Source organism: Lissotriton helveticus, chromosome 1_1 (genome assembly GCF_964261635.1).
Source record: "Lissotriton helveticus chromosome 1_1, aLisHel1.1, whole genome shotgun sequence".
Lineage (NCBI taxonomy): Eukaryota > Metazoa > Chordata > Amphibia > Caudata > Salamandridae > Lissotriton > Lissotriton helveticus.
In genome coordinates, this window is record NC_136057.1 from 351,577,225 (window position 1) to 351,591,185 (window position 13,961).

Genomic DNA, 13,961 nt, shown 5'->3' on the forward strand with positions numbered 1-13,961 from the left:
AACACTGATGAACTGGCCAATAAGCTTTCTGAATGGGCTACGCTCAAAAAGGGTTGCCTTGATTGAGAAAGGTTAAAACTTTATATTGGCATTAAGACAAAAAATCTCAACAACTACTTTAGAGCTCATTTTTTAAATTTACAATAAAACAGGCTTTGAATGGGTCTTCCTAGGGAACTGCTGCAGAGGTGAGACCCTCGTCTGTTGTATTTCCAAGGTCTTTCTATTCAGAGAGAAGCAACACTGTTGACCCTTATTGTTGAATGTTTATTGTAAATAGGCGCTGATGTAGGACAATGGCTTAAACTTTTACCCACTAGTGACATTCTAACCCAATATATATATATATATATACACAAATATATATATATATATATATATATATATAAATTAATTTTTTTATACATAGAAATGCCGCACTCGGGAACTTTAAGTTTTTAAGGTTTAATTCAACAGAGCCCAGTCTGCACACTGGGCTCTGTTTAATTAAACCTTAAAAACGTAAAGTTCCCGAGTGCGGCGTTTCTTTGTATAAAAATTGATGCCTCCTGGCTTTTGGCTGAGCTGAACGTTCGCACCCGCTGCAGTGATGCTCTGGTGAATGCAGCCACATTGTCGGAAAATATATATATATATATGTTTTTGTTTTACTGTCCTGAGGAGGTGGGGGCTGCGGGGGGTCAATGCATCAGAGAAAGGGTAGCCTGTAGCCAAACGCCGCTCCCTGAGTGTTGTTCCTCTTGAATAGCAAATGTAACAGTGGGTCATGGCACAGAATTTAAACCATAATACTATCTGTGCCAACTACATGTTGCAAATATGACATATCAGATGGGGAACCATGAACATGATTGTTTTTGGCGCATAAGTACTCAAATCTACTGTGCTGCAGAAATGGGCAGTGCGGACTCTTCTATAGCACAATTCGAAGCCTTCACATTGGTGGAGACGGTGGGACAGGTGGAGCGAGCTACAGGTGAAGCGAGCTACAGGTGAGTGGCATACTGGGGTAAAAGGTGATGCAAGTGCAGTGCCCTTGTGAATTTCCCGAGAAGCCCATGTTCTGGTGTGAACATGGGCTTCTATGGGAATTCATAGGGCGTATTATCAAGCCCATTATTGCCCATCAGCAGCAGTTTTCTGCCGCTAAAGCGGCGATAATGTTACCGCGGTTTCTTGATAATATGCCCCTAACTTCCAATCGTTCAGCTTTGGACCTGGTAGAATTACTAGCTTTTTTATGCGTTGTACTGCACCAGTCGCATTACAAATTGTATGTGTGGAAAAGGCGACTTGCCCTGTCCTAACAGTACACTTTGTTAGCCAATGAAAAAAGAGCGATTGAGAGAAACAGAATTCAAAGTAAAGAACAAAGCACCAAGGGGGAAATGAGAAATATTGTTCCAGCTATCAAGCGAGGCAGTAAGAACAGCATAGAGACGAGCAAAGAAACACACGTTCAGGTGGATAAACTGAAACATTAAAGAGGTGTTTAATAAGGCACCGAAGTGTGAAGAGAAACCAGTGCTGAACAAGGACATGACCAAACTCTATTGGGTTGGAGTGATGGGAACAAACGCATCCAGCGAGTTAGCTGAACATTGACAATGCAATAAAGTCAGAAGGTGAGGTGCGCTTAGGCCTTGCATTTCGGGCTAGACTTGCCTCTGGAGCAAGCTCTGACTGATTTTCATATGGTTGTTCCTATCTTGAAATCACTCAACCGAAGAATGATGGGAAATTTCCCAAGGGTGTCCTCGGTGGTATAGAGGTGAAAACTCATTCATACCTGGATAAACAGATCCACCAGTCACAATCACTAATAGTGATCAAGACCACAATTCCAAGCCGCTGATTCAAGCATGCTGCCCCTTATTCACACCTGTATGTATGTTATCCATACATTGCTTGTTTGATGTACTTTAGGCATCATCAGTGCTCTCTGGTTATGGCCATTTTATGCGCTATCACTTCGTCAAGATCCCATGTACAGTGTAACACTTTGTGACCTATGCATCTTCCTAATGTATCCTATTTTGATATGCAGGTTGAAATATGTAATTTTTCCCTACGCTCGGCTTCCTCGATTCTGGCCCTCACCTTTTGGAAGCCTTTGTAATTGTTTGTTCTCCTCTACTGTATGCTTCGGAGCCAAGAAACTGGAAAGTTTTGTAGCGTGTGCAACATGAGCAAATCAAACATTTGTGGTCATTGATGCATTTTTCCTACGTGAGAAAGGTGTGTATTCAACACAACTAAACTGAAGTATACTTTTGGATAAGGTCCAGTGAGGATCTCCTGTCATCCCTTCAAGGGAGCCCTAAGCCATCCTTCTCCTTTTCATGGGGGTGGGGCTTTAAAGAAATATTTGAGTTGAACGATGATGGACAACCAACTGAAGTCTCCCCATTTAGAGTGCAACGGGTAGCGCTTTGACCGTGTTTTGCTAACTGGTATTTAATTTTACATTCTCATGGACTTCGGTCCAACATGATATTTTGTGTCGGTTTAGCAAAAAGATGTTCACAGTACCTGGGGACCTGGAAAAGCTGTGATGATTACAGTCTGGAAGGAACACACACACACACACACACATGTATGTATACCCTTGAGAGATAGGGGCAATTGTGGGCATAGGTCTGCTGGCGTAGATTAGTGGAATGAATAGCTTAGCCACAGCTGGAGACACGACCTGGAACTACTATCTGAAAATTGTTGTTCCTTTAAACAGTAAATCTCAGTTGTGGGTGATGCAAATGTGACCGGAGAAAAATAAACAGCCCTCTTTGGTGGCAATCACCGAATCTTGAGCAATGAATGTTCGCTCGAGGTGGAACAGGGACACATTTACTCCAACGGGGGATGTGAGGTCTGAAGTTGTGCACAGCTGCACTGAGGGGAAGTGACATTCTCTCCCAAAAATTCACTATGATTGCATGAAGAAATCTTGCCAAGAGGAAAACGGTTTTGGAAATTGAAGCCAGGCTAATAGCGTAGAATGTTTCAACCACATAACTTGATGAGGAAAAGCTTTCTGCGCCTTAGTGATAAGAACACTGAAATGTTAATTCTGGTTAGAACACAGCAGTGCAATCACATTTGCATGGTCTGCGGTAATGGAAACAGTCAAAACCCCAGCTCTGATGGTAAGGACACTAGGATTTTTTTAATTCAAACTTTTCATTTACCCCCTAACCGGTTGTAAAAGGAAGCTATTCCAACTAACATTGTTCAGCAAGGCACTGTTAAACCTTGAAACAGAACACTCAATGGGGCTAACAGGACTAGTAGGTATAGGCAGTTGAACTACTGCCATTTTGCCTAAATGGAGTTACCCAAAACGTTCAGTGATAGGTTACAGTATCCATGAAAGTTCATAGCAAGGTTGGATCTCAATTGGAAGAAACATGGTGACACCAACTCAAAATTGAATACGCTCCACTGGCTCTTGGTGGAAGCTAGGATTTAATTTAAAGTATTCTGGGAACAGACATGGTCCCAAACTCCATGGAGGAGAAGACCGCTTGCTGAGTTCTAATCGGGTACCACCAATTAATGCAAAAACCACATGTGAACAGAAGTTTAAAATATTACAACATTGCAACATTTCTTTGGGTGTATAGACTCCAAATTTCTGGAATGCTCTAAATTATCTAGTATTCTGGAAATTACTGATAAGTGAGATGACACAACGGGGAGCGGAGACCTTTAAAACCGCAATACATAAACGATCAGTGGATTCCTAGTGTGGGTGAAGAATGTGAGCTGTGTCTGCCTCATAACTAAAACTTCTTTCCAGACCTCCACTATCTACAACCCTCTATCCCACATTAGTACCATTGCAAGCAAACTGATATCGGAATGCTAGCTTTCCACCAACATAAGCCCAACCTCAAATGTAAGAAACAGCAACCCAACATACCCAAAACCATACACTGTTCCAAAGTAACCCAATAGTGGCATGGCAGTGTGGTATATAACACACAATGTTACTTTTTCAACATCATCTTGAAATCGAGATTGCTAAGTAGCAGTATGCTCTCTAGGCTGTTTAGGTGGTGTGGGGAAATGTGAGCCAGACCATTAGAAAGGCTTGGCCAAACTAATTACCCCAAGATGGAATGACCTTGTACAGATGCAAGAGGTTTGTCCCACAGAACCACGGTTACCTTTTCCAGAATAACAAGTTCTGAAGGACCCTGAGAAACCCATTCTTGAGACAGTCTATGTTCTCTCCAGATGATGTTAATGGATGTGTAAACCTCGAAGATTAGCGCCTGAAAATGTGGTGGAGGTTAAAGAAACCGGGACTGCAGCACTCGCAGCAGGACGGAAGGCTTGGCCAACGCCAATACTGCACGTTGTACAGAGGTCCTCTGACTCATACATCAAGTGACCAGTTGATTGTTCCTTGTGGGACCGCTTCTCTCTTCTGCACAGAAGGGAGAAGACTCTTTAATTACCTTGATACTATTAGCAAATGGGACAGTAATTCAAGGTACGTAAATATTCAAAGCAGGAAGCGCAGGCTAGACGTGAATCAGCCAACAAGACCTGCCCTTTAAATCCAATACATTCTTTGCTCCTGCAGTACCTTTAATTTTCGATGAATGCAAAAAAGAGAGTATAATAAAAACATAATATTTATATGAGAAATTAGACCAACCTTAAAGGGAAAACTGACACAAATTGTTAAAAACACTGCCACAGACAACTCAAATGTTTCCAAATTCCTCGTAAAAGCAATTTCTTCGGAACCACGATTTCTTGCTAGTCACTGTTGTTCCGCCTCAGAATACAGAGTGGTCCTAGACTTTGTATATAAACACATGAAAAGCTTGACTCGAAAAAACCGCAGTTCCTGACTACCCAGAGTCCGAAACAATAGAAACTGAGTGGAAATAGTTGGGAACTTGCAAGCAGGAAGTGTTAGTTAGGCTGGCTCATGTGGGGCGTATGCACACTTGGGCGCCCCCCACTTTTAAGGGGAAATATTGGATTCTGCCTGTGACAAAAGGAGTTCCCGGAAATCACTATGAAGGAAAGAGAACAGGACACCACAACATGGAGTCGAAAAATGCGGTCTGTTAGCTGCCCTGCAATAGAGCTGCAGCTCACATAGGCTTGGACCTTCAGGCACTGGCAATGTCGTGGTTTCTCAAATAGCTGTTGGGGAACTTGGTAAGCCTATGGAGGGTCTGGATTCATAAACCCCTGGCATGTTTTATTTTCTTATAAGCAGGGTCTTTAGCTCCTGTAAGCGAGCTTGTCTTTAGATTGTGGAGAGTGGTTAGGCCACAATGTTTTTTATTAAAACGTTATGACTATAAATACATTCTTGCCTCTATGCAAATAACTTTAGTATCCGTTTATAGTATATAGCGAGACTTCTCAAATATAGCCCCACTCTAGGGTTACTTCTGCGTAGGCACCTCACACTGATTTTTATAGTTTATAAAGACTGAATGGCTTTAATAAACGTATTAATAAATTAAAATTGACAGCCCAGTACTTTGTCACATATGGCTACCTTCCCATGAATCTACGAGTGTTGAAAATTATGATGTCCACTATTAACCAACATCCAACTCTCTGTTGCTGCGGCAAAAATTATTTTGCCCAACGATTACACAATCTTTTGTTCCATTACACAAATGTATTTGGCGGGTTTGAGTTTATTGGCCAGGCAAGCTTTTTCTCCTTTGCTTCCCTGTCGAACGAGTCATAAATAGAATCTTTGGTGATTGTTTTAGCAGGGGCGGGTATTTCAGAAATGCCAACATAGTTTTTTTTTGCCACCCTGGAGCTGGTGGTGATGGTGTAGGCATTACTGCGGTAGCACTTCATGGATGACATGCAGAAGGTTTCCTTCATCCCCTTCCTGAAGTTGGCATTGTAGATAGAGTACAAGGTGGGCTTGGATGCAGAAGAGCTGAAGGAGATCCAAGTAATGGCCATGAACACCATAGAGCTCTTTCTGTTGTCTGCTTCACTGGGATGCCAGAGCTGAACTATGTAAAATGGCAGCCAAGACAGCAGAAACACAGCATTCAACATCAAGAACATCTTGATAGTTTTTACTTTGGTCCTAGGGACGATGTTCATAGTCCGCCTCACAGTCCGCCCATCTGTGCCGATCCTCCAAATGTACTTGATGACCTTCTGATAAAAGAGGACAATGAGGACACATGGGAGGAGGTACCCCAGCAAGAGGTGTACCACACTGTAAATGGCACCATCCCAAGAGTTTGGTAAGAAGTAGTTGCAATGATTACCTAGATCAGAGTTGTAGAAGAAGAAGACAGGCGAAACAAATGCTGCATCAAATACCCAGGAAGCTGCAATCATTTTCTTGGCCTTCTCGCGGGACACCTTGAAGCTCAAAGGGTAGACGATGGTGTAGAAACGATCCACACAGATTGAGAGCAGAACGTATATCTGGACTCCTGGAGCCAGATATTGAAAATACCTCACCAGCTTGCACATGACCCCACCAAGTGCCCATCGACCTGAAGTGAACTGGAGCAGCACGAAGGGGGTGCAGCCTATACTTAGCAGCAGGTCAGCACAAGCCAAGGAAACCACAAAATAATTGGTTGTGGATTGGGTCCTTCGACTCCTGTGAATGACCAAGCAAACCAATGCATTCCCAAAGACAGAGAGCAGCCAGAGGACCCCAAAAACCAGGCTAGCTGCAACGACTTCCCCAGGCATGAGTACTTGTAGGTGCTCCTGTGAGGCTGTGCTGTTGGCACCATGCCTGCTGTTCTCTCGGTATTGGCTTGTCATGTCAGGGCTCTGCAGAAGCATTGGGTGTTCGGATGGACTGCTGTTCTGCAGCGGCAGAAGGAGAGTAGGGACAACAAAGGATGGATGACTGTTGTCCATTCGAAGGGCAAAGACCATGATGTTCTCTTTAGCTTTCTGATCTCTACAGGGAAAAGAATAAGAACAATTTGTTAAAATAACACCACCAGACCAATATTTACAATTACCATAGTTCTGATCATGCCCAATCTTCTCTTGAAGTATGCACCCCGGCAAAAGCTTCTACATCCTGTGTTTGAGACCAAGGGTTGGCTAGACATGTACACCAGTGGACACGTTACAAATGCTTAGTGAAAGGCGGGTTTATGCATGCTGGTGGACATACTCTAAGGGTCTGGAGGAGGCAGGAGTACAGTCCGTGCTTAATTTATAAAATAATGAATGCTGGTGCCCAAAGCGCTGCTCAACAGCCCGCAGACGGCACTATTATATGTCCGCTCACAGAATACCAGGGCAACCTAATTTTGAATTAAACTCAGGCCTCTTTAATCCGCTACCAGGCACTCTTAGTCACTTTATTTCATTCTTGCAGGTTCCTGCATCCCCCTTACTGATGGGTTTTCCATTTTTTTCGTCCTCCTTCTTTTCCCTTTGTGTGTGCTTCCCTCTCTTATTCTTGGGAAATGCCCCATCGGCTCAAATTAAGCACTGGGTACAGTCCTCTGTTCACAGCTGGACTCACAAGACAATTCCAGAGTGATTCTTTTTGCTTTCCTTGCAATGCAGACACCAAGGTTTTTTTGTATTCTCTTCCCTCGGCATGGCAATAGTACTTAATGATCCCCGACACCGCTTGGATCAGCTTTTGGGATTACCAGGAGCTGGTCTGGGGAAGTTTGCTAATAAGGGCAAACCTATACATGATTGTCTATGGCCCTGACCTGCCTCTGATAATTCAGAGGCATTCTTGACTGTCAGCCTGCTTCAGAATGTGCATTAGCACCCACAGTTTGCAGTTACCTTTCAAACACGGAAATAAATCTCGGTGGATGAAACGTCTACCACCCAGCTGTGAATAATTCTCATGAACTAAATGCTCTGCCATCCAAGTGTGGATGCATCTCAGTAATTGAATGCCCTGATGCCCAGGGGCGACAATCATATGACCGTGACACTAATGTGTGGTTGAATCTTTGGATAAAACTCCGTGGTGCAAAGGACTAAATTAATAAATATCAAGGGATGAAGTGACCAAGTATAGTTAAAACTCAGTGGATGAAACGCCCTGGCGCCCATTAATACATGAATTCCAGAGGTTGCAATGCCCTCTTGGTCAGGTGCGGATACATCTCAGTGGATGACATACGCGGTCCTTGATGGTGGATGTGGGGCTGGTGAAAGCACCATATTGTTAACAATCTGCTCGAAGTCCACTCCCCTACATCCTCAACCTGATCTGCTCTTTCAACCTAAATGTTATAACCCTGCAGACAACACGCAGATTATCTTGAAAACTGAAAACCCCAAGGACATATGCACATCTAGACTAGTGGCTGGGCCAAGAAAGTATGGATGATCAACCACCTAAAACTCTAGTCCTCCAACACCCAGAGGATGACAGGGGAATTATTACTAATCCCAGGGAGCTGGATACTGCATCATCCACATCAAGGTTGTCCAAAATCTCAAAGTGACCATGGATCCCAGACTATCCCTGAACCCAAATGTAAATGAAGTCACAAGAAGAATATTTTGTACTGTGCTGACACTGCAACGACTCTTCCCTCATCTGGGATATTCACACAACATGCATGCCATTCTCACGATAGAGTTGTCAAAGGTGGACTATGCATGAACCTACAAGTCCCTGCTTCTTTCTACACACACATTACAAAGCCTCCAAAACAGATCAGAAAGTCTGCTACTACATCTCCCTTCGAAAAACACGTGGCATCAGTACTCCGCCCGCTGCACAGGCGCTCTGCCTTGAAGGCATGGTGCACAATTCACAAAGCCATCAAAGCGAAAGGTCTGAGATACCTTAAATTCTACTGAGCACTCTCCTCAGGAATCGAATCCTGCCACACCATCACCAATAGACATACACTACTGTAGGGAGAGCATTCAAAACGTCGAAACTTCCCGACAGTTGAGTTCTGAAGTATGCAGGAGCCTCTGAAGGTCAGAATAGAAGTCAAGACCTGGATCTTCCTGAAATAAGGATACAGAACAAAGCACTGTACTTTGAGTTCTACTAGTACAACAACAGCGTGTATGAGAGATTCGTCTAACGCACACATGCTTGGCGGATCTCCCTCTTCTCATCTCTAGATTCCGCCACAAGCACGCAGAATGGCCGCCTCTAACTGGCCTAGTGAGCAGAACATGGGCCGTGATAGGTTTTGGCATTCAAACATACAAAATAAATACAATTACTAAGGGACCTGCATAGCAGCAACTAAACTATATGTGCTCTCTCTCTTTCAGCGGCTCTTGACACATTACTGCTTTCCCCATTCCCACCTGTATTCCAGGAGTTTATCTGACAGGTAAATGAATCCTCTGCAGTTCTACCCACTTTGCAATATATCACATGGAATGTAAGTGCCTACCCTGTTCTGCCTACGTCCCAGAGGCACCTGCCTGTTGAAAAACGGGTTTATATCTCTAAGAGTAAGCAGTCTTTTTCATTAATTTAAACTATTTATACTGTTCATCAATCCTTCTTGGTGCTAGGCAAATCAAAAATTACAAAGGAGCTAATTTAAACATGGTACTCCATTTTTCAATAACAAAGCTGTCGCAGTGTGAGAGAGAAAGCACTGCCTAAAAATGAAGAGGTCTTAATTTTGGGAACTGATAACAAATATTTTCCATTCGAAGAAAGATGAAAAACAGAGCCTTTTGAATCAATTGCAGCTTTTTGATAGATTTGGTAGGCAGGTCCAAGTAAGGGTAAGTGACTTACCTGCAATCCCAGTCCTCTTCCAGGGGATACTCATCAAAGTCATAAGCACTGAATAGTCCCGCCCACGTGCGGGATCCCGGAGCAATAGCCAATAATATACATATATCTACATATATACACATATAAATACCCATATATATAGATACTATGCATATACATATACAGCCTGAGCCATATTAGGCTCCAAAACTGCCATTATTGCATGTAAAACTTTTACATTTGACCAAATAAAGACATATAAATCACCTTATATGATATATGTAAAAAGGAAAACTGCCCTGAGTTTCTTTGAAATACACAACCTTTTCAAAGGTAAAAACAGGCAGATCATAGAGGCAGGTTTAGCCTATACAGGCTGCATGGGAAACCATTGGCGCTGTGCCTTTAAAACCTCCAGGAACCCCCAGGCTCCCATCATGCACCACAGGTGACAGTTAGGTCAGTTCTTTTGGACGGCGTATAACAGTGTAATCACAGCATGGGTAACAGGTACATATATAGGTCTGGTATTCGTCTGGGGAGGAGGGAGGGTTGCTTATGACTTTGATGAGTATACCCCTGGAAGAGAACTAGGATTACAGGTAAGTAACTTATCCTTCTCTTCCAGGGGATACTCATCAATAGTCATAAGCACTAAATAGATTAGCAAGCCCATCCCCATACCCTGCGGGTGAATACCAGCCTACCAAAACATTTTACCAACAGACATTACCCAAACAAATTTCTCAGGGATGCAGGACCAAACTGAGCATCTGCCTGAGTATCAGAATCAAGGCAGTAATGACGTGTGAAGGTATGAACTGAACGCCTTGTGGCTGCCTTACAAATTTCATGAATTGGTACATTCCTAAGCATTGCTATTGTAGCAGCTTTGCCTCTTGTAGAATGTGATCTCGGCTTGCCCGGGAGCTGCTTTTGTGCCAACTGATAAGATAACAAAATGCATGACACTATCCATCTAGAAATGGACCTTTTAGAGTCAGGGAAACCTGTATTCAACGGACCATAATTTACAAACAATTGGTCAGACTTTCGTACACTCTTTGTTTTATCAAGGTAGAATTTCAACACTCGTTTTAAATCCAAAGAGTGCAGAGCCCTCTCAGCCGGAGTGTCCATATTGGCAAAAAGAAGTGGGAAGAGTGACTGCCTGGTTAATGTGAAAATCCGAGACCACCTTAGGGAGAAACCTCGGGTGAGTACGTAACAGCACTCTATTTGCATGAAAAACGAGTTAAGGCTCTGTAGAGCATAAGGCCTGTATCTCGATTACCCTGCGTGCAGAAGTGATTACCACGAGAAAAGCAGTCTTCCATGATAGGTGTTGTAAGGAAGCCTTACGAATGGGCTCGAACAGGGGGCCCATTAGTTTAGATAGGACCACATTTAGCTCCCAGGGAGGAGAAGGGGCCCTAACAGGAGGATAGACTTTCTTGTGGCCCTCCAGGAAATCCTTAACAACTGGCATTTGAAAGAAAGAAGCCTGAGTGGGAGACTTTCTATATGCTGTTATCGCTGCCAGGTGAACTTTTATGGAGGAATACTGTAAACCTGCTTTGGCCACAGGCAGTAAGTATGGCAACAGTACCTGTTCTTGACCTCGAATAGGGTCATGACCTTCAGCAGTACACCACATGAAAAAACGCTTACACTTAAAAGCATAAGACTTTCTTTTGGAAGCTCTCCTGGCCTCTTTTAAAATCTGCATGCCGTCCTGTGAGAGGCCTAAATGTCGGTATTGGATGAGCTCAGGAGCCGTGCTGCTAACCTCAGGGATGGCAGGTTGGGGTGGAACACCTTGCCGCTGGCCCTGGTCGGCAGATTGTGATGACATGGCAGCCTCCTGTGTGGTACTTTGGATAGGTGAAGAAGGTCCGGATACCACCACTGGCGAGGCCAATCTGGAGCAACCAGGATCATGTCTGTCTTGGCCTCGTAAGGCTTCGTGATCACCAAGGGAATGAGTGGAATTGGTGGAAAAGCGTAGAGTAATGTCTCTGACCAGTCTATCCACAGAGCATTCCCCTTGGACGCTGGTTGCGGGTACCTGGAGGCGAAGACGCGGCATTTTGCGTTTTCCGCGTCTGCAAAAAGATCGATGTCTTGTGTTCCCCAGTTGTGGAAGATGTCTTGTACCACTTCTTGTTTTAACACCCAGTCGTGCGCTTCTGCGAAGTGCCTGCTTAGGTTGTCCGCTTGAACATTGAGTACGCCCGGTAAGTGGACTGCAGATATTCTCATAACTCGTGCCAGAAGCCATTTGCAAATTGTCTGTGCTTCCAGAGACAGGGGTCTGGATCTTGTTCCGCCCTGCTTGTTCAGGTAGTACATCGTTGTTGTGTTGTCCGTCTGAACAAGCAGAGAGGTCGATGTTATTGACGAGAAGAACGCTTTGAGAGCTAGATGTACAGCTCTGAGCTCCAGCATGTTTATGTGGTATAGTTGCTCTTTCTCTGAACACATTCCTTGGACCTGCAATGATCCCATATGAGCGCCCAATCCCTGAAGGGACACATCCGTCACCAGAGTCTGTTGAGGCCTGTCCTCTTGAAAAGGGACTCCCACGATGAGATGAATCTGTCGCGTCCACCATCTGATGGAGAGTCGGACTGACAGAGGTATAGACAACCTGTCCTCCCAGTGATTGGAGATCTGGGACCACTGATCCTCCAGAGTCTGCTGCAGAGGTCTCATGTGAAGCCTGGCATTTGGAAAGAGAAATATGCACGAGGCCATAGACCCCAGTAGGGAGGAAATCTGTCTGGCCGTAGGCTGAGGTGTCTTCAAGAGAGTTCGACACTTGAGAAGAATGGATGATAGTCTCTCCTCCGAAGGATACGTTCTTGGGTTGACTGAGTCCAGAGTTGCGTCTAGATAGTGTATCCTCTGTGTTGGATTGAGGATGGACTTCTTGAAGTTTACATGCAGTCCGAGCCGATGCAACTGATGAATACATTGCTCGAGATATTGTTGCAGAAGAGTGGGAGACGCACTCTTGAGAAGTCAGTCGTCTGGGTAAGGATAGACGAATATGTGCTGTTTCCTCAAGAAAGCCGCTACTACTGCCATGCACTTTGAGAAAGTGCAGGGGGTCGACTTCAGCCCGAAAGGCAGGACCGTGAATTGGAAGTGGTTTGATTGGATGCAAAACCGTAGAAACTTCCGATGCTTTGGAGAGATTGGTATGTGGAAATAAGCATCTTGAAGATCTATGGAACACATCCAGTCCCCTTGATGCAGAAGCGGTATTATTTGATGTAATGCCAGCATTCTGAACTTTTCTCGGAGTATGAATCTGTTGAGACGTCTGAGATCTAGTATAGGCCTGAACTCCTTGTTTGGACCTTTCTTTGGGACCAAACAATATCAGGAGTAGATCGCTTGCCGACGTTGTTGCCATGGGACCTCCTCGATGGCGTTCTTTAGGAGTGGAGCAGACACCTCTTCCCTCAAAAGATTTATGTGATGGGTGACAGTCTTTTGAGGAGGAATGGAAGGTAGCGGGGACGTGAATTTGATGGTGTACCCATTCTTTACAATATTCAGCACCCACCTGTCTAGCGTGACTTTTGTCCACTCTTCCAGATAAAACCGTACACTTACCCCCACCGGAGTGGGTAACGGAGATAGGGGAAGCAAGCGCTCACATCTGTTGCTGTTGCTTGGCAGCAGGTGTGGACTGTCTTGAATTGCCACCTCTTTCTCTACCAGGACGACGCTGGGAGAATTGTGACCTTCCTTGGTTTTGTTGCGAGGACCATTGAGGGGTTTGAACACTCTATTGGTTTTGTCGTCGGTCGTAAGGACGGTACTGTCGCCTGAAGTCCTTCCTCTTTTCGAGACCCACAGCTTTAACGGTATTAAGCTCGGTTTTCATTCGAGACATCTCATCATCGGCATGAGATCCGAAGAGTGATGACCCATTGAACGGAAGGTTAAGAATCCGATGCTGTGCTTCAAGTTTCAGTCCTGTGAGCCTCAGCCATGCTGAGCGTCGAGCACAGATCCCATGCAGGTAGCCATGTGCAGCTAGATCTGACGCATCCACCGCTGCACTGATCACTTGATTGGCTACTAGGCCACTTTCATGCAGGATTTCAACAAAATCGTGTTTGTCCTCTTTAGGGAGCTTCTCTGTGAAGCGTGCAGTGAGTCCCATAAAGAACGATCATATCGACCCAGCCGGGCCGAGGCGCTGGCTACTTTCATGTAGGAAGCCGAGGTA

General features: G+C 44.5%; 1 protein-coding gene across 1 annotated transcript in view; it reads right to left on the reverse strand.

The window, feature by feature from the left end:
* Positions 1-514: 514 nt before the first annotated feature.
* Positions 515-13,961, reverse strand: part of GPR19 (G protein-coupled receptor 19) — a 185,303-nt gene continuing 171,856 nt past the window's right edge. Inside the window, exon 3 of the mRNA XM_078673562.1 lies at positions 515-6,931. Coding sequence (XP_078529688.1) covers positions 5,647-6,906 — 1,260 coding nt within the window. The 5' untranslated portion in view covers positions 6,907-6,931 and the 3' untranslated portion in view covers positions 515-5,646. The remainder of the gene's footprint in view (positions 6,932-13,961) is intronic.